At 42.8% G+C, this 26,133-nt stretch overlaps 1 protein-coding gene across 2 annotated transcripts in view; it reads left to right on the top strand.

Annotated features, from left to right (window-relative positions):
* The first annotated feature begins 2,980 nt into the window (after positions 1–2,980).
* LOC134630617 (ceramide transfer protein) overlaps positions 2,981–26,133 on the top strand; it is a 26,685-nt gene continuing 3,532 nt past the window's right edge. Inside the window, exons 1-15 of one of the 2 annotated variants that reach the window (XM_063478047.1) lie at positions 2,981–3,617; positions 5,154–5,288; positions 13,089–13,205; positions 13,350–13,415; positions 21,271–21,378; positions 21,563–21,701; positions 22,455–22,538; positions 23,033–23,190; positions 23,278–23,370; positions 23,456–23,542; positions 23,655–23,747; positions 24,783–24,878; positions 25,074–25,206; positions 25,734–25,804; positions 25,965–26,093. In XM_063478047.1, coding sequence (XP_063334117.1) covers positions 3,507–3,617; positions 5,154–5,288; positions 13,089–13,205; positions 13,350–13,415; positions 21,271–21,378; positions 21,563–21,701; positions 22,455–22,538; positions 23,033–23,190; positions 23,278–23,370; positions 23,456–23,542; positions 23,655–23,747; positions 24,783–24,878; positions 25,074–25,206; positions 25,734–25,804; positions 25,965–26,093 — 1,620 coding nt within the window. In that variant the 5' untranslated portion in view covers positions 2,981–3,506. The remainder of the gene's footprint in view (positions 3,618–5,153; positions 5,289–13,088; positions 13,206–13,349; positions 13,416–21,270; positions 21,379–21,562; positions 21,702–22,454; positions 22,539–23,032; positions 23,191–23,277; positions 23,371–23,455; positions 23,543–23,654; positions 23,748–24,782; positions 24,879–25,073; positions 25,207–25,733; positions 25,805–25,964; positions 26,094–26,133) is intronic. The other variant, XM_063478049.1, reaches the window with a different exon arrangement.

Below are 26,133 nucleotides of genomic sequence, written 5' to 3'. Positions count from 1 at the left end.
TCATAAGTGATTTTCTAAGTACATGAAAAATTCTGGTCTTAAAGAGCTTTGTGCATTAAACAACCTAACATATGTAATTAAAAAAAAGTATGCAAAGCCCTAAAACTGCAACAACTCAAACTTAATTTTCTGCATGTAGCAATCTGAAAAACCATGAAAACCCTTTATGGTCTTGAACTCACCCCACCTTCCCTTCATGTGCTTTATACAACATCTCATGCACCAGTTTGTTTGTTTTTTTTCCCCCACAACAATTAACTGCTTTTCATCTCACCACTCTGGAGCAACTCAGGGTTCAGTATCTTCCCCAAGTAAACCTTGGCATGCAGACTGAAGCAGCCAAGGTTTGAACTACCAACTTTCCAACTAGCACATGGCCTGCTCAACCTCCTGAGCCACAGTCACAGTCACCAAAGCTACAGTACAGTTTACTACAGTACAAATGTCATACCTTACACATAATGACTCAGAAATGTCAAAACCTGTTGCAGTTGCTTGTTTAACCATTATTGTGGTTAAACAAGCAACAACAACACTCTGAAAAAAGTGTAGGTTCAGAGTGCACAGCCAGTGAGAGTGAGCTGGGTGATTATACTAACAATGAAGAGAAACTACGTGAAGAGCAAGTATAAGAAGAGTAATTTCATATTAAACAGAAAAAAAACTGAAAAAAGTGGATGATAAACAGTCATGTGAAAAAGAAAGCTTTCACTGGGTTCTATGCAGTCCTGTCAAAACTACGTATGCGTCATGGTTCAGTAAATTGTAGAACCATCTTTAGCACCAGTAACTTGAAGTAAATCTTTCATGTATGTTTTTATCAGTCTCTCACATTGTTGTGCCAGTTCACTGAGATTGTGGCCATTTGTTTATGTCCCGCCACAGCAATTCAGTTAATCTTTTACACACAACACATCTAAACCATGGATATTTGGGGTTTTTTTCTTTTCTTGTGTGAATAGAGAAAGTGGGATAAGTGCGTTCATTTCATGATCTGAAATTGTTTTGCGGTTTTTCAGCACAGATAAAAGTGTTTTGATGTGTAAGAGGTTTTGTCAGGGTGATTTCAAGATTGTCTCAGTAACTGTGAAAAACTCTAATGCTTTATTTTTATTTTCTCTGAAGAACCTTTCCAAGATATCAACTATACATAGTCAGAGCTGTTGGACCTGTATGGGATAAATCCACTCACCCATACACAGAGATAAAGAGAGGGAATTTTATCTGTTATCTACACCATAGACCACCAGCAGAGGGCACGCAAGGCAGATCATAGTCTGATCCAAGCCTATAGTCCGGCCTTCTGAAAGAATTATTGTGCAAGAAATGCAACTGATCAACAATCACATCCGTATGGAGAAAGTTTCTTTGTGACAGTTAAATCACTGGTTGTAACAGGAAGAAAACTACAATCAGAGCTACCAAACAACCAACTGCTAAAAATCTCATACATTTTTATATCTAATACTTTCTTTCACCTCGCTGAGAATAAATATTCCCGCCCCCAGAGAAGTGTGTGGCACCTGATGGAGCAGCTGTTTCCTTCCTTTTTACCCACTTGGAGCTGCTGACCCACAAGGAATATTCAGCTCGAAAGAGGATGTGATTTAATCACATTACTGCATGATCAGCCCTATCTGACTCATGGTTCTGGTTCTTGACTCCTCACTTCTTAATGACTCACAGATTCTCCAAGTCAGAAACAATTAGTATGCCCCATTTAATCATCAGCTGAAATCCTCTCCAGTAAAACAACATGTTACAAGCCCTTCCCCAGACCAGACCACCGAGTTGCCCAGCGACTGCCTGGATTTTCAGAGACTTAATATGAAAAGAAGGGATTGGCTTGTAGAAGCTCAGCCACAGCTGATTTCACTTGTAAAGTCCAAGATAAAGCCCTCATACTGCTTTTCTTACACATTTTTTCCATTGAAAATACTCAGTTCTTCCTGTCTCACAAGGTTAAAATACAGATAAAAATTTAATTGTGCGAACAGAACATATGAAAATAAATGCTTTAAAATGGCTCTGTTTAAAAGATTGTGATAAAATAATTCAATATCAGAAATTGCTTTCTATTGAGTAAAGACTGATAAGCAAATTCACCTTACTGTAATGACTGCAGCAGTGATATAGCTGTTGAAAATATGTCTAAAAGTTGCAGCTTCCTGCCACTCAGATTTTTCCCTCTAATGGAAGAGAAGAGTTGGATTGTGCTCCTAACAGGAGTCTTGTGGTTTCGAAGTCTCATGGTTTCATGAAAATGCATCCAACTCAAAAAACCCATGACATGGTTCTTTTCTCCTCTCCTCTTTCCTTTCCTTTCCTTCCCTTCCCTTCCATTTCCTCTTCTTTCCTTTCTGTAACTGACAAAACTGCTGTTTGATTTTCACATGACAAGGCCTGATAGTCTCAGATAGATATATTGCCTAAGGATTATCATATGACTCAGGGTTGCCATAAGTACAGGTCTGGTACAGGTTTATATCAAACAAGAACAGGAGACAGGGGGAAGGGATTTCTTATGAATGAATGTGTTATGCCATGTGGAATAAGCAACTAGAATTAGAGTGTTATGACATTAAATAGTTTATCCAGACTATTTTGTTTTGTATGTTACCTTGTATTTTCTTCATTGGGCTGTATTAACTAATTATCTTGTTATGGAAGACTAATCAATTGAGGAAAAGTATAATGTATTTGCATCTGATTTACAAGATAATAAAGGCTAACTATACAATATATTAAAAATATTTGTGATTAAAGCCTCACCCTTGTTACACTTATTAAAAACTATTTTCTCCTCAGCACACCTTGGGCTGTTTTCTTTTCTCGAACTCCGGAGTGTATTTTTTAGCCCTTCTAAATCTATTGTCAGTAAGCTACTATAAAAAGTGGGCGGGGCCTGCTTCCAATTTAGGAGGGGATTTGATGACGCGACTTCAGCCAGCGCCCCTGCGCACCACACAAGTGAGAACACGCGCTCTAGCACGAACCTAGAGGAAGCCCCAGACGTCAGTTGAACATGGCGTTGAGCTGGATAGCTGTCACAAACGTACATAGGAAAACAAACGCTGTAAGGGCCACGGCGTTTCTCTGAAAGTCTACTGCGGATTAGTCGTAAATACTGAAGCTATCTTGAACACGTTTATCTGCTTTTCATCCGAGTCCCTTATTTCTGGGACTCGGTGAACGCTGAAGAAAAGGGCGGTAGAGCGGTGTTGACAGCTAAGGTACCGGACTCAGCTAACGTTGATCTCTGTCAGAAAATGTGTGGAAATCTCCTTTGCTAACTAACGTTTACTAGCTGGGAGCTAGCTGTCGATAGAAGAGCGCAACATGGTTCTATAAACTGTTGCTCGTTTTTTCTTTCGTTTTTTTTGGTTTTGTTTTGTTTATTTGTTTGTTTTTTCGGGTCCAAGAAACTCGGCTATTATATTGTCATTCCAAACCTAACGTCATATGCCAGGTTTGTGTGCCCGGTGTTAGTGAGATAGGTTAAGAAAATGTCAGATAATCAGAGTTGGAACTCCTCCGGTTCTGAGGAAGATATAGAGCCTCGAGAAGAGCCTGGACATCCCATTGGCATCGCCGAGTTCAGCGGATACCTTAGTAAGGTAAGTCACGTTTGAAAGCCTTTTTTTATGTATTTATTTTCCTCGCTCAGTCTCGCTGTCATGTCCCGTGGGTATAAGTGGCACAGCTGTGTCCCTATACGTATCAGGAAAAAATCTGGGTAATGTGGTGACAAATCGTGGTATGTCTCCTTTAGGAAAAGGTTATCCAGTGAATCCGCCCAACAACATTTCCATCAACGTTATAGCTATATCAGACCAGTAATCCCTCTGAAGTAAAAGGAAAGCCCCCAGTGAAACCAGATGACCAGCTTGTGTAATGCACAGGTCTTGTAGCCCTCAAGCTACTAGATGTAACATTTATTCAAAGCCTGTACTGTAAAGCAATTCAACAAAACATTCCCTTAGTATAACTAGACTAGTATTGTTGTTCAACCGTCCTGGTTTTCTTTAGTAAAGCGACTGTTAAGTCTTCTGGTAGACAAAGTCTAATCTCGGTAACCTATTTTCCCATATGGTTTTGCTCATGTGTGTCACCCTTTTTTGGGCAAATTGAGCAAGGTTTTAATTTGTTAAGCTGCTGACAAGCTAATGTGGTATTAATCTCACTGTACACAGGCTGTCTCTGAACAGATTGCACGCTGACCTGCTAACCAAGCATATTGTGCGATTAAGCAGATCTGTAACCAGATGAGCTCACCTGTTAAATCGAACTAAGCTATACACACGTCATAAGTCTTGAGGTTTAATGAGTCTAAACCTTAGATTAAATTCTATGTGTCAGAATGTTTTTTTATGGAAAATTTAAGTTTGTTTTGATTTATTCAGTCCCCTCCTGTGAAAATGCTTGCTGTTTTAGTTTCTGTGGTATTAGACTGCACTGTCTTGTCCAGATGGTACCAAACAGCAGTACAACTGCCAGCATCAGTATCTAGCATTTTGGCTAGATCACTCCTCATGGAGCCAAAACAGCTCAGTCCCATCTTGGGGTAAGATCCACAGATCAGTCCATCCCACACATGCACAATTGGACTTAGATGCTTGGTATTTGAATGTTATCCTTAAACAGTTTTTACAGTTTGTGCAGGTAGTCCGCAACAGTGTTAATGCACATGGTAGCTGTAAAAGTAACATCCTTATTAATGGACCTGAGGTCTCCAAGGAGAGCATTATGCTTCTTAAGCCTGCAGGCCTTTTTCCTAAGTGCATTCGGTAGCAGTCTCTTCCCCAGGTAAACAGCTCACCTGGCTGTCCTCATGAAGTAAAAGAAAACACAATCCATTAGGGCAAGTCACCTTGTTCAATTGCTCTAGGGTCCAGTTCTGGGTTTTTTGTAGTTGAAAGTGGCCAGCTTGGGCACTTGGCTGAAAAGTAGCCCTGAAGTTTTCAGCAGTTTGTGCTACAGTTGCTCTTCAGTAAGGCTGAAGTTCAGCCTCACATAGATCAGCCATAATGAGCCTCTGGCAACTGGGAACTGAAGTGTTAAAGATGTAATTTTATTATTAAATTGCACATGTGTTTGAACTTTCTTGTCCCCCAGTATAGAAAAGTATTGACGCTGCTAATTTTTATTTTCAGTGGACAAACTACATCCACGGCTGGCAGGACCGTTGGGTTGTGCTGAAAAACAACACACTGAGCTACTACAAGTCTCAGGATGAGACAGAGTACGGCTGTCGGGGTTCCCTCTGTCTTAGCAAAGCTGTTATTACTGTGAGTACTGCATTTGTAATTTACCAGAAGCGACTGATTACTGACCAGTTAAATTTGTGAAACCTGTGCAAGTGTGGTCCTTACAAAACATCTTGCAAGAATGGCTGCTCTTGTTTGTGCAAGAGCACTAGCTAAGAGAAATGAACCATCACTCTTACAGGCTGGTGCTTTAATTTTTCAAATGGTAGATGTAGAACTTGAATGAAAATGTCAATACAACTCAGACTGTTGGATTTGCATCTTTAAGTAAGCAAAAGTTTTTGTCCCCCCCCTTATGAATGTCTTGTTATCTGTAAACATTTCATTTGCATAAATTGTCCTTATTTTAACACCGTAGTATCAATGACTCAGTCATAAAGGACAGGCTAATCAAAGGAGGAGCACCTAAGAAAAACTCTAAAGAGAAAAGAGACGCTAGCCCTCTTTCTTTTTCCCATATCCTGTCACGTAGGTTTGGGATGTTTGGTGTCTGACATATGAGATTCAGGCATCCACCATATGTTCATCCTAAATTCAAGAAGGAGTTCTGATAACTCCTGATTATGTCCCAGCTTATTCTCAAGGATAAGTGGATTGTTACGTGATTGCACTAGTTTAAGAAGTGTGTGCTATGTAGTAACACTTCACTGGGAACTACATCATGTGACTCTCATTCTTGTGCAACTGTAATTAGGATAGACCAAAAAATGCAACTCCAAGCTGTTAGAAGCAGAGATCACCATGCTCATCAGATCTTTCATATAATCCTGTCAGAGAAATTTATATTCCCACTCTTTCACCTTTCATCTTTTCTCACTGGGATCCCGAGGTCAGCTCTTTCTGACAGGCTCTTTCCAAACAGTAACAGGGGAAATGAATAAGTTACCGTTTCTAGGCAGCGCTTTGCTATTAGATCTGTTTGTTCAGCTTTAACCATTCCCAGCACATGTAAAAATTAACTTTTGCACAGCACTCTCTAGAGAATTAGCTTCTCAGTCCAGTGAAAACATACCCCATATTTTTGGAAAAATAGCAGGTGATGTCCATTCACAGACAGTTATTGCAGTGTAGTGACAGGCGTGTTACTTACTTAGTTTATGTCATCTGTTGAGTAACGTGCTTCATTGCATTGAATCAGTTAGCCATATTTACAATTACACCATACTCACCAGTCAAATGTTTACAGTTTTCTGACTTCTTCCTTTTGCCATTTCTGTTATGGGCTCAAAATCAAAATTTTACATTGGAATAGAAACAAACTGAAGGTTAAAAATGTTCCACATAACAAAACATACATGAATGTCATGTCTGCATACTATGGCTGCAACTAAATATTATTTTGGTAGTTGACTAATGTACCAATTTGAAAATAATCAAATGTATTTTTAAAATTACTCAATAGAACATCAGAACAAAAATGAAATAAATAACATTAAGTAATACGATTACAGTGCTAGTAGTATTTAAAAAAAATAATAATGTGCAAATAGAAAAGTAAAAAAATGGCTTCTGTCAATAAGCTTAAATAAAGCTTCAAATCAAATGAAAAAGATTTTATTTTCCAGCCCAAAATAACAAGTTTCCAAAGTTTCCAGCTGATTCAGTTCATGAATTCATGAATGCCGTGGACGTGCTCTGGAGTGAGGCTTGCTCTTATCTTTGAGATAATGTTCCCAGCTACTGATAACCATCCTAAAGATGCTCTGTCATGACTTCAGCCATTTGAGAATTGCATAAGCCTCTTTACAGGACAAACTTATCTATACACCTGTGCTTAATACTAGTAAAACAGAATTAGAATAGATCATTACTAATCACAAATTTTGTTATATATCATAGTTTCTCAGATGGTGTAGTGTTCAAATATGGTCCAACCCACAAGTTAACGACCTAATGTTAGCTGGAAGAGATTTACTATTCAGAATAAATGCTAATATTATTGTGAAGGGGAAAAGGAGGGGAAAAACTAGGAGACAGTGTAGCTACTTCTGTTTAATGGTTCAGTGTCATCAGTTATGCAAACTGCATACACATTATATCTTTATTCCAGAGGGAAGTAACGGAAGTCTATGTTGCATTCCTAACAGATTTTATTCAGGGTAATGACAGTTAAGAGATTTTGCTTAATGCATCATTTCGTGTGTGTGTGTGTGTGTGTGTGTGTGTGTGTGTGTGTGTGTGTGTGTGTGTGTGTGTGTGTGTGTGTGTGTGTGTGTGTGTGTGTGTGTGTGTGTGTGTGTGTGTGTGACTATTTCTCTCTTAGGGTCAGTTTCCATAGTATTAATATTAAGTTTTGGGTAAACCAAACAAGACTCCTCCAGTAACTCATCAGCTCATTCACTGGCATTGATTCTTTGGTGGTGTATAAATTATAGTTTGTTATAAATGCTTTGACTATGACAAATTCTCAAGCAGTGAAGCTGATAAAGGCTTACAGTTAAATCTCTGACATTAAAGTATTGTGTGGAAAGTGTGGAATTGATAAGGAACTTCTTCTGTTATCCTTTAATCACCTGCTAACTTTTATTAGCTCAAGATTTATTTCTGAGTCGGCCTTTTTTTTTTTTTTAGGGCTGGGCCATATCATACCGTTCACGGTAATACCGGTATAATGTCGGGCAATGATAAGAAAATGAAATATCGTGATAGAATATGGGTAAAACGCACATGCGCAGTGCCTTTGTTTTCATACGCACATGGCGGCGAAGCGGATCGGTGAATGAAACGGATGAACCAGAATTGGTTTGTAAAAATGCTGCAACTTCAGTGGTGTGGAACTGGTTTAGCTTTCGTCCGTCAGATACACAACAAAGCACTATTTTTGTAGAGCATGCTAGCGGGCCGTCGTTATTACCGTGTTTTTTGGAAAATACGGCACACTTAAAATCAATCCTTTGATTTTTCTGAAAATCGACAGTGCCCCTTATAATCCCGTGTGCCTTATGTATGAATTCTGGTTGTGTTTACTGACCTCAAAAAGATTTTATGTGGTACACGGCGCTGGAAAATCTGTCAAATGTTTTAGTACGACTTTGCTAAGCTACGAATCCGCACCGCTTGATGGATTGTCGGAGCATTACGGCTACCGTAGGCAGGAGCCTCGCGGAGTGATATGTACTGTGCTTCAACATAATATTACCGTATTGTGTGTGTATAACCTCTTTTGGCCGACATATCAATTTCCACTGGAATGCCTTTTGGTTAAACTGTCAGCAAGGATTTTGCATTTGCACTTTTAAATTTTTATATAACTTTAATGCACATAAAAAACAGCTGCTTGTTTAAGTGAAAATACATTGATTTTTTTTTAATTTTTTTTTTTTGCACGAATAAAGTTGTGGAGTTGTAAAGTATTTTGTCTAGTGTCAATTATATCGTCAGTTATATCGTTATCGCAAATTTTCAAATGTATATCGTGATAAATATTTTTGGTCGTATCGCCCTGCTCTACTTTTTTTCTGTTTGTTGACTTGTTCCTGAACTGTTTTCTCATGTTGTTCCAAGTTGTGGTTATAATGTGATTGTAGGATAATCTGTTGGTGTAAATGTGGGCTTGTAAGTGTATCTACAAAGGCTGACATGACCATTGCCATTTTTAGCTCCATGGTCAGTTAATAAGCACACTGGCCTACTTAGAATCTCTCACTGGAACTGTTGAGCAGTAGATGTTTTTGTCTGTATAATTATGAGGTAAATGCAAAAATGGATGGTGACATCCTGGGTCAGTGAAGCTTTGCAAGGTGCCTTTAGCCAGCAAGTGTGTCTCTTCCTCATAGTGTGTGACTTCCTCATAGTGTGCGACTTCACTGACTTCACTGTCATCATGACCCTTCCTGGGTCATGATGACAGTGAAGAAACATGTGCCGTATTGTGTAAGTAACTAACAAAAATGTTCATGGCATCATTCACTCTTGCTGATTTAGCTTTCCTTTTCCCTTTGACCACTTGGTGAGTCAATGCTTCCTCTACTATGACTGTAAGTGAATCCTGTTTTGGTCCCAGACAGATGCAGAAAAATGTTCCTGGCACTTGGTCTTAGTTCAGTGTTGAAGGAATAAGAACATATTATATTGTTATATTGTGTTGTTATATGTCTGAAGCTCATTTAGGTGGAGAATTAATATATTGTTTAGATTACATTTAGCTCTTTCAAAGTTTAGTAGGGTGTTTCAGGGTTTACAGTGGTTTCACTCCCTCCTTTTTTTCTTCTACTGAATTGTTGTGACTTCTTTTCTTGTACTCCTAGTCATGCAGTTCGGGAGATTGTGACTGCAGACACGTACACCAGCTAAAAAGAGGTTAGATGGGAGAGGACAGAAGGGGGTGCTTTGTAGGAAGTTTATATTTATAAGAGAATAGAGACAGGGTGAGGCTGTTTTGCCTCATTTTCATGACCAAACCATAAATATTTTAGTTCATAAAATGAAGTTATTTATCTACCGTGCTGGGTGGAAAACTACCAAACAAATAAGATTCATAGACACAGCCACTTGTATAATAGTCTCTGTTACTAATTCGGATGGATGGATGGATGGATGGATATCTATCTATCTATAGCTAGAGATAGGTGTGTGAATTATAAAGTACAGTAGCAATTCACATAAAGGCAGGGATCGTGGGGGATGCTGCCAGAGGCTTTTGGCAGCAAACACAGGCAAGGAGAACGGCACAATACCCTGAATAAAAAGAATCGCTGAAATAATCACTCACTAACACTCCCTCTTAAAGGCATCACTAATGGTCACAATCTGCTATTTGTCCCAGATAGATTTCTAAATATCTAGGTTAAATAGTGAAAGTAACATTATGAGGCAAAGAGATCAAAGCATGGTTAAGAGTCACTGCGTGTTTGATCCAACCTTTATTAGATATTGGCCTTTGAATATGTAAAAACAAAGTATCGATTTGTCAGGGGACCTTCAGAGCTTTACTGCAGTCACATCTAAAATATCCATCCCTTTGTTTAATGCCTGTTTGTTCTGTCCATGGTCACAGGGGACTAATAAGGTAATGGACTCTGGACAACATGTATTCACTAGGCCTTCATATTCACTTTCATAGTTAATTCATCAAACTGCACAAATAGACTGACACAGAATAAACAGTCCATGCACTTTTATTCAATTATTTTTTTTAATCTGCTTGCCTTTCTCATGCGACTGTGGCTGTGTTTGTTGTCAGCATGCCATGTCATCTTGTGAAAGAGCATGTCAGGAATGGAATTATTTTTTATTTTTATTTTTTCTCTTGGATCCAAGTAACTTCTCAGACTTGGTGCAGGTTCCTATGCCATGATTATCTGTTAGTAGGCCAACATCCAGCAACCAGATGTCACCAGAATCCAGATTTATACCAAACACTTCCAAGTTTTGTGCATGACTGCAACCAGCTCTCTCACATGTGTTTCCATAGTTTTAGTATAGTATAGTTGTAGTATGGAAGCAATATTTGTAGTAGTGGGGGAGCTTTTAACAAGTGATTTTTCTCAAAAGGAGTGGTCACTGCTTATATGGAGGTTCCCTCATTTAGATATATGAAAAATGCAAAGACAACAACTACTTGTGATTTCTGCAGGTTTGAATCCAGTCCTTTGTTTCTTTTAACTGATATAGGGTCAAGAATGCCACATGCTTGCTTCCTTCCTTGCATTTGTTTCCTCTTCACATGTGTCTCTGTGACGGCTGTTGGTTTTATGTAAGTGCTGCTGGTAACTCCTAAATGAGCGTTTGATTAGGAGGGCATTCAGTATTCACTCAGATGCTGTGGTATTGACATTGAGCATCTGCTCTTGGCCCCAGTGCTGCCCAGATGCCAGGCAATATAGTCAAATCACACTCTTCCAATGAAATCTACTTAAATTCCCTGTAGTGGGCCATTTTTTACTCTGCCAATGGACTCAAGCATTCTGCAGTAATTGGTTAAGCTCAAGCCATCTCTAAGCGTTTTAGATCACACAAGAGCAAAGTATGGCCAGTAGACTGTCTTAGACTGGGGTGCTATGTGATAAAATCAAATAAAAATGAAATCCACAGACCAAAAATCATGTTAATGGTGATTTCAACAAATCAATCCATCTTTGGTTATTTTTAACGGAGAGGTTATTATATGGAAGAGTTGCACATTAAATCTTGTTTTACTGTGAAGAGGGACAATAAAGGAATTCTATCCAGTTCATCTGTCCCTTGGACTGTATGTTTCAATATCACACAACATGCCAGGCTGCTGGTCTTAGATTGTCCTGGGACATTAATATTCTAGGAGCGTATTGATGCAGAGCTGTATTAGGGTTGGGTCTATAAAGACAAAAGAAGTTTGATTTTTTTTCACTGGGAAATATTTGACTGCTCTTTGGAAACAAATGGAACTGTCTGCCTTGAGTTCACATTTATAACATAAGTGTACGTGCACTAAGTTTCATTCATGACGTGTGCAGTGGTACATATTTGACAATCACTCTGATATAAACTACTTTAGAAGTTGATGCACCATGTAATCGTTTTATTTAAGTAATCTCGGCATGTTTCAACTCATACGTCCCAGTGTGTTGCCCTTTGCTTACTTTACCTTAGTATGAACTATTTCAAAAAACTAAATAAATTGCTCATCCTTGTATTAGACTGTGAGCTCATAATTGCTCGTAAATGTATGTAGCTCTATGTAGCTTGGTTCACAGAATTAAAAAAATACTTTATAGTAGTGTTAATGTTTTATAGATTAAATGGAGTTCATAGATTGGAATAATCAATTAAGTAAAATTACAATGTTTGCCCTCACAAGATGATATTGATTCAGTAACCCAGGAAATCGAAAATTGCATTAATTAAACACTAAAGCTGTTAACTTCAATCACTTTTTCTCCCTGGAAAAAAAAGTCATGGAAATGAAGTCTTTGCAGTGTTGGATCCCCTTATAGCCCTCCGTTATAAAGGACTAAATTTGTTATATTTATTACAAACACAATAAATACAGGTTACAGATGTGTTTATTTATTGTGGCGAGCATACGAAAGTAGAGATTTTTTTTCTTTCTTTCTATTAAACTGCATTTCTGTTCATTAAGTATTTTCATTTCTCTGTGCCCTCTAACCTCTATCTGTGACTCTTTGAACAAGCCAGGCTTTTACTCATACTACCCTTTGTGATTAGACCTTGAAAGCAGTTTAGCCTTGGGACTTAACTGCAGAAGTGTCCTTTCACAAGGTCTGATGCTACATACGTAAATGCCATCATTACCTCTCCCATTACTGTCACACAAAGTCTGGTTGCATGCAACACCAACACAGTGGATTTGCAGTTCTGACAGTATACTGGAGAGCTATTAGGAGTGTGCTCCATTGTGCAAAAATGCTTTACAAGGCCAGTTATCTGCCACTGCTCCACCTGTAATACACCATTTTAAAATTGAGACTTCTGTGCCTGTTGTGCACTCTTCTTTGTCTTCCATCACTTTGCGATATATAGATTGGTCTAAACTAAAGACAGGCTATTATTAAAGGAAAAGCGGGAACAGATTGCTGCCCACCATGTAACATACAAGGGACAGCTCAGCAGTTTGCTTTTGGACTGTCTTTTTAATAGCTACTTTCATGGGTGACCACCCCTCACATATGCCTCGCTGTGCTCTTCTAAACAGGAAAGTCAGCTGGTTTTCCTGTTGGATTGAAAAGAACATGAAAGCAAATTCTGAATTTTATGGCTATATCACTACAGATATCAAGTCAGCTTGGTTCCCATAACTGGCCTCATTTACCAGAATCTCACACACTGATTAACCTAGTTTTTGTCCTATATTTTTTTTCTGTGTGTATATTTTTTTTTCAGCCTCATGAATTTGACGAGTGCCGGCTGGATATAAGTGTAAACGACAGTGTGTGGTACCTCAGAGCTCAGGACCCCGAGCACAGACACCAGTGGATTGAATCGATTGAACTGCACAGGGTAAGTCTGTAATACAGCAGACCATTAACTGGTGTTATCAAAAGAGATCAAATTCTTGTCATATTTAGAGATGTCATCTCATTCAGAGATTTGTAAGTGTGTGTTTATTGTATGCTTGTGTGTGTGCTTGCATGTATTTCTTAGAGTATCAGAGAAGGGAGGAGAGAGAAGGGAGGAGTCCAGGGAAGAATAATCATCCCTCCACCACTGGTGCGTTTGTTGGCAAGACCGAAGGAGTGTAGAAGCTCTTGTGCATTTGTCTGTAGCACAGTAGTGTTACAGCACGTGTTTCTGTTTGCACAAATTCATATTTTTTTTTATCCATAATTATGTACACTGTGTGGGCACTTTATTCCTAGACGGTTCTCTACTGGTGCATGACTTGTGTAAGGGCTTTTTAACAAAGTAGGTATACATAGCTCAGTTATTCTAACACTGGAGTTAGCTGAGGCTTAGCATGATCCTTTTTCATACACAGACACTGAACACATAAGTAACTTGCTGAGGAAGCTGTTTGAAGAGCACAACTAAGATTTGTTTAAATCATTTTTTGTTGAGGTTACCCAGATATCTCAGATAACCCTTGACTATGCAATCTGTATTTCTGTGCTTTGGCATCAGTGGCAGAGTGAATTTATACACTTTAAGAGTAGAAGTTTGTCATTTACATGTTTTAGTGCATGGAGAGCAACAGTGGTAGCCAGCATATTTATTCCATGGATAAAAGACAGTAGTGGCTTTGAGGACACTCTTGTGTTTATACTTGTACGTCCATACTACTCAATGTATGTCACATGTGTAAATATGTTTAGCATTTTTTGCTAAAGATAATTCTTTGTGGCATGTGGGGGTTAGCATTTATGCCTGTGTTTAAAAAAGGAAAAAACACAAACTAATTTTTAAATACAGATTTTGTGTGTGACTATTTAAAGGGGCCCTGCTACGCTCATTTCCAATGCAATATTCCTTTACCACACCTTCTGCCTCTCTGCTTAAACACATGCTGCTCACACATGGTACTTGATTTTAGGAAACCCCCCCCTCTTTCCCCTCCTCCTCCCGTCTTCGATCATCTAAGCACCAGTGACTCAGACAAGAATAACAAGGAATGAATCTTGAGCATATACAAGCATACCCGGCCTTCCCACCCACAATGAGTCATTGCCTAAAACCCTTCTTCTTAGAAGGCCCCGCTTCCCTGTCTAAACTACATTACTCACAGCACTTAGCAACCAGCGTCTCCAGGGAGACACAACACACTACAAGCTCAGGGATCAGTCATCTTACACTTTGAAAAAGTGACACATCCTAAAATGAAGCAACTCTTGTTCCTAGGATACTGTCACTGTTTAGATAAACTATGTTTGTTTTAAGTTCTGTATGTCCAGATATATGGCCTAACGTACTGTAATCTAATCTCTTGTGTCTGCCTTATACAATGATTTTATTATACTTATTCATTATTAGAAAATGATAAAGTCTGTTTCTGCTCAGGCAGAAGGCTTTCTATGAGGACCAGATGTTGCATCTTCTTTTTTCCAAAGAGCATGTTTATATGTATTCAGTGGGGCTGTAATCACCAGGCACACTAAATATTTGTACACCTATTATTTACCCTGCAGCATGCAACCTAATGACCTGTGCATGTGTGTGGGTCTTATTGACAAGGCATCCAACATCTGATACTTTATACTGAGTTAGTTTGTATTTTCAGATTTTTATCCTGCCATGGGTAGAAACCCTCTACTTGCTTGGATAGTTACTTTTTTGTCCTCAAACAGATTAAAATGTCTTTATGTAAACATTTAGCAAGGGCCATTTGTACTGGTTAAGTCAGTGGGGTGCAGAATGTTGGCTAAAGGGCAAGCAGCAGTGACAGAAATCCATCTGAACACAGGCAGAGCTACTTCTGGTCACTGACCGACAGTAACCCCAAGCTCTTGTGCCTGTCATGTGCGTTTACGTTTCATGCCCTCTGCTGGCTCAACTTGAAACTATCTTTTAAAGGGACAGGTACTGCAGCTCTTGTTTCTCGTCAGTGCAGCTGAACCTCTTCTCTGTGCTGTCATTACTGTCTATTTTGAGGGCCAGGCTATTATGTAAGAGGAAAATTGAACCAGCCTGGCTTACAGGAAGCCAGCTGATATTTCAGTTGTGCTGTCATTGTCATGGCTGTGTGCAGGCAGGCAGAGAGGAAGGACCCAAAACGCAGGACTCACGGAAGCGAAAGTAACTCAGAATGAACTGCTTTATTGCAGGCTGCTTACCAAACAGAAGACTAACTAAACTGGAAAATATAAACTAATCAGGCAGGCAAAAACAGGTAACAGGACACACAGCAGAAACTGAGGGTGAGTAGACGTTGACGACGCGACACCGAGTAGGGGAAGACACAGACACTAAATACAAGAGGTGAACGGAGCGAAGAGGAAACAGCTGGGAGACACGGCTGACGCTGATTACACTGACGAGACAGGGAGAGCACAAAGCTGAACGCACTGACATAGGACACAGACCTACAGAATAAAACAGGAAGCACACGACAGACAGAGACACAGACGCAGACTCATAAGCAGGCATAAGGACATCATGGACAGACAGAGAAGACTAAGCACAGGCAACCTAAACTAAACATGAGGGCAGGATAACGAAACCCAAACCAGAAATAATCATCATCATCCCCAGATAGCTTAAAGAAACAGAATACAATCACAATCAAAACAGCATCACCCGAGAATAAGAACTAATCCATAATGCAGAGATAAACCAAAACCTAAGGAACTCAAAATGCTGGGTCGAACCGACCCAGGACCGTAACAGTACCCCCCCCTCAAGGGCTGGCCCCAGACAGCCCAACAGAAACACAAAACCCGACCACAAAACAGAATTCAACCCCAAAACCCAAAAAACAGAAAACGACCCGACCAGGGCGGGCGGTGGGGGTCCAGGACGGAGGGACAGAGTCCAAAAGGCCCAGACGGCCAAGTTCAGGGGGCCGACCCGGAGGCCGACAGCACCGGAGGCCAAAACAGTACAGTTCCGGAGGCCGACCATGCGAAAAGCAGCGGTAGCGGGGCAGGTCCGAAGGTGAGCCACGCAGTAGGCAGTGGCGAGGAGACAGTTCAGGGGGCCGACCGTGCGGACGGCAACGGCGGCGGCGAGAAATCAGTTCAGGAGGCCGACCGTGCTGGCGGCAACAGCGGCGAGGCAAACGAAGGCAGTCTGGAGGCCGGCCACGCGGAAAGCAGTGGCGGCGACGCCCAACCATCGGCCCGGAAGGGGACCGTCCACGACGGCAAGGACGTCCAGTCATAGGCCTGGAAAGCGGCCGGACAGGAGAAGCCGAAGCAGAGGCTGGACCAGGCGAGGACGAAGCCGTAGCCGAAGCCGAAGCAGGTGCTGGTGCTGGCGACGCTGGAGCTGGCGACGAGGAGGCTGCTGCTGCAGGCGACGCTGGAGCTGATGCTGAATCTGGGCCAGGCGAAGCTGGAGGCTCGGAGCCTGGACCAGACGAGAATGGCGCTGCAGGCGACGGCGTGGAAGCCGGAGACGGTGGCGCTGCAGGCGACGGCGTGGAAGCCGGAGACGGTGGCGCTGCAGGCGACGGCGTGGAAGCCGGAGACGGTGGCGCTGCAGGCGACGGCGTGGAAGCCGGAGACGGTGGCGCTGCAGGCGACGGCGTGGAAGCCGGAGACGGTGGCGCTGCAGGCGACGGCGTGGAAGCCGGAGACGGTGGCGCTGCAGGCGACGGCGTGGAAGCCGGAGACGGTGGCGCTGCAGATGAGGATGAGGCCGCAGCTGGACCAGGCGATGGCGACGCAGACTCGGAGGCTGGACCAGGCGATGGCGACGCAGACTCGGAGGCTGGACCAGGCGATGGCGACGCAGACTCGGAGGCTGGACCAGGCGACGGCGTGGGTGAAGCTGGAGCTGGACCAGACGACGGCGTGGGTGATGCAGGTGATGAGGAGGCTGCAGCTGGCGAGGGTGGAGACTCTGAGGCTGCAGCTGGTGGCGGCGTGGAAGCCGGAGACGGAGGCGCTGCAGCAGGTGACGCCGATGTGGCTGCTGCCGCCGGCGGCGCTGAAGCAGATGAGGAGGCTGCTGCAGGTGGCGTGGATGAGGCTGGGGCTGGACCAGGCGTGGATGACGCTGATGCAGGGGCTGGGCCAGACGAAGCCGATGAAGCAGAAGCAGAGGCTGGGCCAGACGACGCCGATGATGCTGATGAGGAGGCCGCTGCAGGTGGCGTGGATGAGGCTGGGGCTGGACCAGGCGTGGATGACGCTGATGCAGGGGCTGGGCCAGACGAAGCCGATGAAGCAGAAGCAGAGGCTGGGCCAGACGACGCCGATGATGCTGATGAGGAGGCCGCTGCAGGCGGCGTGAATGAGGCAGGTGGCTGGACGGGCTCCTCGGGCCCCCCAGCTGACGAGGCAGGTGGCTGGACGGGCTCCTCGGGCCCCCCAGCTGACGAGGCAGGTGGCTGGACGGGCTCCTCGGGCCCCCCAGCTGACGAGGCAGGTGGCTGGACGGGCTCCTCGGGCCCCCCAGCTGACGAGGCAGGTGGCTGGACGGGCTCCTCGGGCCCCCCAGCTGACGAGGCAGGTGGCTGGACGGGCTCCTCGGGCCCCCCAGCTGACGAGGCAAGTGGCTGGACGGGCTCCTCGGGCCCCCCAGCGGAGACAGGAGGCTGGACGGGCTCCTCGGGCCCCCCAGCGGAGACAGGAGGCTGGACGGGCTCCTCGGGCCCTCCAGCGGAGACAGGAGGCTGGACGGGCTCCTCGGGCCCTCCAGCGGAGACAGGAGGCTGGACGGGCTCCTCGGGCCCTCCAGCGGAGACAGTCACAAAACCAGCGGGCACAGGGGCCCCTGGCAGGGACAGAACAGAACCAGCAGGCACACGGGCCTCTGGCAGGGACGGAACAGAACCAGCAGGCACACGGGCCTCTGGCAGGGACGGAACAGAACCAGCAGGCACACGGGCCTCTGGCAGGGACGGAACAGAACCAGCAGGCACACGGGCCTCTGGCAGGGACGGAACAGAACCAGCAGGCACACGGGCCTCTGGCAGGGACGGAACAGAACCAGCAGGCACACGGGCCTCTGGCAGGGACGGAACAGAACCAGCAGGCACACGGGCCTCTGGCAAACACACAGCAGACTGCAGCTGCACGGAGCATTGATTCCGCTCAGGTAGTGACTGCCGCTTGCAGTCCTCAGCTGGCTTCTTTATGTCCAGGGGGCCAGAGTTAACTGAACGCTGATATTTAACCTCTGGGGAGGCCCTGGAAAGAGTAAAAGTCTCTGATTTAGCCAGGTCTTGAGGAGCAGCAAAAGTCGGTGTGGGGCTATCCTCCTCCTGCAACTGAGTGGGTGGAGATGGTGGCTGAGGAGCGGGCAGTGCTAATGGCTGAGGTGCTGGCAATACAAGAGAGTGCACTGAACTCGACTGAACAGACTGGAGAACAGGACGAGACTGAACTGACTGAAGAACAGGTTGTAGTGGTGGTTGTGGTAAAGGTGGAACTGGTGATTGAGAGAATGACTGAGCTACAGGGGACTGGGCTGCTACAGGCTGAAGTATCGGATGAGGAGAGGATGAAACTAGCGGTGGAGAAGATGGTTGAACAACAGGTAATGAGGACACTGGAGACTGACCGGATGATAAGGCTAGTGACTCTTCTGCTAACCGAGCTACTGACTGGGTTATGGATTGTAATAAGGCTTGTAGTGAGTCTAGCTGTGGTTGTGACTGTGCTATGGGTAATGAGGCTGAATGTGGTGGAGGTGGCGACTGAGTTTCGGGCCGGGCGGCTAACTGAGTTTCGGGCCGGGCGGCTAACTGAGTTTCGGGCCGGGCGGCTAACTGAGTTTCGGGCCGGGCGGCTAACTGAGTTTCGGGCCGGGCGGCTAACTGAGTTTCGGGCCGGGCGGCTAACTGAACAGCCATAGCCCCAGGATAAATACCTCCAGTCTTAACTCCTGGGTCCGAAGGAGCTTTAGGCGCACAGTCTTTTGACTCAACAGGAAAACGATCACTCTCAAAACGAATACTTTCATTTTCCCCAACAGGAGAAACACGAGTCCCAGAGTTCATGAAGCCGACGTTAGCGGCCTTGGGGGAAACAGTGTGTTTATCCCTTGACACAGAAGGCGAATGTAGCGAGACTTTGTCACTCACCCTAGGCGGTTGTTCGAAAAGAGTCCCAGGCTCCTGCTGGAGCGGTGAGTGCTGGCGGCGCGTTCGCCGCTTACTCGTAGAAGAGGGAGCAGCGCTGGCAGAATGCGACGAGGGATGACTCGGCTGAGGCTGCTCCTGCTGTGATGTGGAAACGCTGGGTGAGTCGGGTGGCACAATAATAATCCCTAACATCTTATAGAATGCCTGAGCCGGCGTAAGCTGGTTGCTTGCGGGCTCGTAGTAATCCTCCCGGGACCGGCTAGAGCGTTTTCTGCGAGACCGGGGCGTCCGAGGGGAGGAAGCAGATGAGCGGGCCGAAGTGTAGGCTGCTAGCGAGGAAAGGCAGCACGGAGGCCCTCCAAGCGCTAGCCGGGTCCCGTCAAAACGGGAGCTGCGCTTCCACCGTGAGTCCGCTGGGTCCGTGTACTGGTCGCGTCGTTCTGTCATGGCTGTGTGCAGGCAGGCAGAGAGGAAGGACCCAAAACGCAGGACTCACGGAAGCGAAAGTAACTCAGAATGAACTGCTTTATTGCAGGCTGCTTACCAAACAGAAGACTAACTAAACTGGAAAATATAAACTAATCAGGCAGGCAAAAACAGGTAACAGGACACACAGCAGAAACTGAGGGTGAGTAGACGTTGACGACGCGACACCGAGTAGGGGAAGACACAGACACTAAATACAAGAGGTGAACGGAGCGAAGAGGAAACAGCTGGGAGACACGGCTGACGCTGATTACACTGACGAGACAGGGAGAGCACAAAGCTGAACGCACTGACATAGGACACAGACCTACAGAATAAAACAGGAAGCACACGACAGACAGAGACACAGACGCAGACTCATAAGCAGGCATAAGGACATCATGGACAGACAGAGAAGACTAAGCACAGGCAACCTAAACTAAACATGAGGGCAGGATAACGAAACCCAAACCAGAAATAATCATCATCATCCCCAGATAGCTTAAAGAAACAGAATACAATCACAATCAAAACAGCATCACCCGAGAATAAGAACTAATCCATAATGCAGAGATAAACCAAAACCTAAGGAACTCAAAATGCTGGGTCGAACCGACCCAGGACCGTAACAGTCATGGTCACTAAAACCTTGTCACGTGCTGCTGTTGTCACTGTGTCTGAAAAATTTTCACAACAACAGTAAGTGTATGTACCTGCTTGAATGTAATGTGAAAAGTATTTCACAGTGTTTACTTACTGTATGTTGTTTTTCAAAGGATGACAACAATTTTTATTAAACCTTTTGAAGTTTAGAATAGTAGGACTAATGGAGACTACATCTGAATGCTTTATGAGGAAAACGCTAAAAAGATACATATTTGTTTTTATAAAGAACTTGGTTAGTGTCTCTGATTTTGCTTAAAGGGGATGTATTATGCTCTTTCTTATGTTCTATAATTTGTATAGTGTTGCAATATGCTCATATTAAACATGGCTTAAGTGTCAAACAGGTCAGTGTATTTACACATAATTCCCAAGCTTTATGCTCATCCAGGTAAGTATATCCTAAAAAGTTGATTCTGTTCATCTGGACGTAGTATTTTCAGTGGGAGAAACATGTTGTTGAAGAAGTCACTTGGATGAGTCACAAAACATTTCTCCCACTGAAAACACCACATTAGTACAATATAGTTTATTTATTTATTTATTTTTACAATTTACAATTTTGTCTTTTATAATTAACTGTTGTTTTCTGTATGTGTCTGATGTATTTGTTTGTTTTGGGGTTTTTTTTTTTTGTCCTCCTGGAATATAGTTGCTTTGCTTTACAGCTCTCCTATTAAATAATTACAATCCATTTTCAAAGGTGTTGTAACAAACTAAATTGTTCACAGTTTGCTGTATTTATTTTTGCAGGCTGATTCTGGTTATGGCTCTGAGTCCAGTCTGCGGAGACATGGCTCCATGCTGTCTCTCACCTCAGCCACCAGTGGCTACTCTGCCACCTCCACATCTTCCTTCAAGGTGAGTTTTCCTGGTACTGTTTACTCGAGCTGAGGAAGTCAGTGGGTACAGTCTTGGATCTGTACACATGAGGGCTCTATTTGTGATGTTTGGATAGTTGTAGATGCACAGGCTGATAATTTTTGTCTGGTTGCATGTTGATAATGTAAACTAAGGTTTATAGCTAAATCTGTTGTTTCTTCAGAAGGGTCACAGCCTGAGAGAGAAGCTGGCCGAGATGGAGACGTTCAGAGATATCTTGTGCAGGCAGGTGGACACACTCCAGAAATACTTTGATAGCTGTGCAGATGCTGTGTCCAAGGATGAACTGCAGAGGGATAAAAGTAAGAACCACAGCCACCCACACACCTACAAAACCATTGTTTTGGTGATCCAGTTTGGATATATATTTTGCCTTTTTAACATTTGAAAGAGAAAAAAAATCCACTTTGTCAGAGCATTTTAAACTTTTTAAATCAACTTACTTTTTATGTAGCTGGATTTAAATAGTTGATCATTTCGGGCAAAAAAAACCCCCAAACATTTTCATTTTCAGCTTCTCAAAAATGAGGATTTCATTTTTTTCCCTTCTGTTTGAATGTATTCCCTTCATTTTACCCAAACTTTAGCATTCATATTTTACCTAGAACTGATGATAAATATTTGTTTAGGAGAAACTTGGGCTGGGTCTGGTAAGGAATGTGTTTATGTGCTGTGACTCACCCACCCCTCATACTGTCTTGGCTGGCTGAACATTTGTTCACGGCAGCCTGCACTGGGCACTGTGGTTGACCGCAGTGAATAAAGCTCTGCTTTTGTTCTCCTCACCTCCCTCTCTGCGCCTCTTTGCCTCTCTCACCCTCTTTTCATTCTGAAGATGAAACCGGACCATTGTCATGTTGTGCAGCACAGCAGCGATCTGTCAGTCTGATTTTATCTGTGGTGCAGCTTAAGTTGCAAATGGGCCACTAGGTGCTTTCCTGTTCTGTAGCCCTCACTTTCAGAAGGGTCCTGAAAGAAAAGACTTGCCTGTAGCAACACAAATCTGTTTGGTTTTCTTGTGTTTCCTCTGAATCTTTCCTATGTTTTTTTCCCAGTTGTGGAAGATGATGAGGATGACTTTCCCAACACCCGCACAGACGGAGAGTTTCTGCACAACAATAATGGCAGCAAAGAAAAATGTGAGTATTGCGGGCAATCTCTTTCAGAGAGCCTGGGAACTTGTTTTTAAATGTATTTCTGTCTAGATCACTGAAAAAATACCTAATATCAGGTTGTGATATCACATGTCATTTAGAGTTATCAAAATTATTTGTTAAAATATTAAATAATAACTTGTACCGAAAGCTGTTAACTTGCATATAAGAAAGCTCTGAGACAGGGTAATAGCAGCCAGAGACCAGTAGCCAGAATGCTGCAGGTTGTGAGTTGTAAGTTTCTACTTTCAGATCTGTATGATGTCTCTGAGAAAGGAAAGCTTTAGTATGGTCATCTCTGCTTTAATTGAGCCCATGTATTGTGAAACCTCTAGTAAGAAGAGGCTTTAGGAAGTCTAAAACTTGTAAAATAGTTACATTTACTCTTAACTTTTTAAGGGGCAAAGCGACAAAGCCTTAAAAATTATGTTTATTTCTCATAGCATTTACTGTACTTCCTCTGCTCCTCTGATTTGCAGTGTTCCAGTCCTTGAATCCCAAAGGAACCAATGGTATAGATTTTAAGGGAGAGGCCATTACATTCAAGGCTACAACAGCTGGAATCTTAGCCACTCTGTCCCACTGCATCGACCTGATGGTGAAGAGAGAGGACAGCTGGCAAAAGAGACTGGATAAGGTCTGTAATCTCTGGCTCAACACTGTCCAGATGAGTTTCATCTACACTTCTTGTTTCTTCAAATTTAGGCTTATTTTGTGTGTGTAGGAGATGGAAAAGAGAAGAAGAATAGAGGAAAGCTACAAATCAGCCCTCAATGAGTTGAAGAAAAAGTCTCACTTTGGAGGTCCAGATTATGAGGTAATGTGCAAATTTCATTCACAGTGCAATATTAATAATGGCTCATAGGAGAGCCTTTCAGTTAATGTTCTCATTCTACTGGCAGGAAGGTCCAAACAGCCTCATCAATGAGGATGAATTTTTTGATGCAGTGGAAGCTGCTCTTGACAGACAGGACAAAATAGAAGAACAGGTAATCTAAATATCAGAGTACAGTGTACCATCAACTATTTAGATACACTAATTATACACTTAAACACTGTCAAGTCTGTGATTTAAAAACACCTGTTTCTGTTTGTGTTTAGTCTCAAACTGAGAAGACAAGAATACAGAGATCTGACGCCGTTCCTCTTGGAGATGCCTATTCAAGCTCCGGCACACACAGATTCTCCAACAAGGTTGTTAAACCCTTCATTCAGATGTCATTACTTGTCATCATCTGTGGACTCATTGTTTGCCATGATAGATTGTCAAATCCTCAATAAATGCAGATGCCCACTTCTTGAATAGGCATCTGCATTTACTGAGGATTTACTAGCAGCATGAAATGCAAGCTCTGATTTTTATTTGTGTCCAATGTAAGACTTGGTAGTACGCAGAGAAAGCGCAAATGGGCTCTTAATCTTTTGTGAAAGAAATTCTGTGAATTTAAAAACTTTAATGTTCCAGATTCTATCAGCTTCAGCATTTAGAGGTTTGATTAATTTTTGTTCACATTTCTCATTTGACTTTTCAATTTAATTTCCTTCATTTTGCTAAGGTGTGCCCAATTTGTAGATGTAGGCAGTCCAGCATTACTACTAGAGAAATGACACAAAGCAAAACAAGCCTGTGGTCTTTAGTGCAGCAGGCAAATCAACTAATCATCCTCTGAAGAAGGGATGGAAACTGGTAAATGGGCTGTGTGGGTTTTCCTGTTACAAACATCGATCATCAATAAGGCAGTTTTGTGGTTTCAGGACACTTTTCTTCATTTCCACTAACAGGGTGCTGTTCTGGAACCTTTTTGAGAACATTTAGTGAATGTTATATAGCATTTCTAGAGGTTGGGTCCCTTCCTATTGGAAGAAAATCATGGTGGGCAGAATCTGAGAGTGACCTTTGCTAATAATTGGTGAACTTGTTGTGGTAGCCCCTCACATATTGTTAAAAAAGCTACTCCTTCTTCCTGAACAACACACAAGTCAGTCGATGTTTTTGCAGACAGAATGAAGGCACTGTACAGCTGTAATCAATTTCTATTCTTATTAATGATAATGAATTATTTCCAATGTTGATAAATGTTCTAAAAGTAGGAAGTTAATATTTTGTCTTTTAAGGCATGGTTTAAAATTTTTGTCCACATTTGGTTTTTATTAGCCATATATTTACTCTCAATCTTTTCAAACTGATCAGTATCATCTTCTCTTTTTGCTCCTGGCTTTGTGTTGTAGGTGGAGGAGATGGTGCAGAGTCACATGACCTACTCCTTGCAGGATGTTGGTGGAGACGCCAACTGGCAGCTGGTCGTTGAAGAAGGTGAAATGAAGGTATGAGGAAGATTTGAATGTAAAATGGTGTTCGCATGCGTGTTAACTTATTTTGAAAAGGTTATTGTAAACTGAATTTGTTCTTAAAGTAACATTTATCTAAACCAGTTTATTGGATGACATGTGTTTAAGCCTCATTATATAAGAAAAAGTGATTATGTCTGGATTTCACATAAATGTGGCTTATGTATCCAGGTATACAGGAGAGAGGTAGAAGAAAATGGGATTGTACTGGATCCGCTGAAGGCCACTCATTCGGTAAAGGGGGTGACTGGTCATGAGGTGTGCCACTACTTTTGGGACACTGCCTACCGCAGTGACTGGGAGAGTAAGTTTGTGAACTTAAAATCAATTCAAGTCTAGTTTCAGACAATTGTTGCTGTTGTGGTGGTGTGTTGGATACACAACTCTAAATGTTCACTTTCATATTTATTTTTTTTTTTTATATACTCTTTGATCTGTGATTACAAAGAGAGCGGATATGAGATATGTGTGCTTAAGTGGTCTGTGTTTTCTTATTTGGTGGGTGTATCAGGAGCATTACACTATCAGCAGTGACAAACACCACCATATTAAAAGGAAAAGAGGATCCCTGTTTACAAGGAGCAGGCAATCAAAAGAAAGCTGGTTGAAAGGAAGGGGGAGAGAAAATGATTTGTTTGAGATTGAGGCTGAACTTGAGGGCTGCGCCAGAGCTCAGTATGAGATAAATAATCCTTATTTTAAACTGAATCGTGCAACACTAGTCCAGTAGACTGTGGAGGTGGAAACGAGTATAATAAACCCTTTTATAAATGTTATATTTTATGGGTTTGATGTAATACTGCCTTTTTTTTTTTTTTTTGCTTCCTTTAGCTACCATTGAAAACTTTAATGTTGTGGAGACGCTGTCGGACAATGCAGTTATTGTATATCAAACACACAAGGTGAGAGCTACAAGCTGAGTATCTCTGTTTAGATTTTCAGACACAAACACTGTATGCAGTGAAGTACACTGTTTGAAAGCTACTTAAATACCTCACCATTGATTAGAGCATGAATCATTCTTATCACATCTGAAACAACAAGAAAGAATTTGTGTTGCAGCGGGTGTGGCCTGCCTCTCAGAGGGATGTGTTATACCTTTCTGCCATGAGGAAAATTATGGCCAGCAATGAGAATGATCCAGACACCTGGCTGGTCTGTAATTTCTCTGTGGATCATGATAATGCACTGGTGAGCAGTCAAGCCTCCTGAAATCTGACACAAAGAGCTT

Source organism: Pelmatolapia mariae, linkage group LG7 (assembly GCF_036321145.2).
Source record: "Pelmatolapia mariae isolate MD_Pm_ZW linkage group LG7, Pm_UMD_F_2, whole genome shotgun sequence".
In the NCBI taxonomy this organism is placed as follows: domain Eukaryota; kingdom Metazoa; phylum Chordata; class Actinopteri; order Cichliformes; family Cichlidae; genus Pelmatolapia; species Pelmatolapia mariae.
The sequence above is the reverse complement of the archived record's forward strand: the minus strand, read 5'-3'. Positions and strand labels throughout refer to the sequence as shown.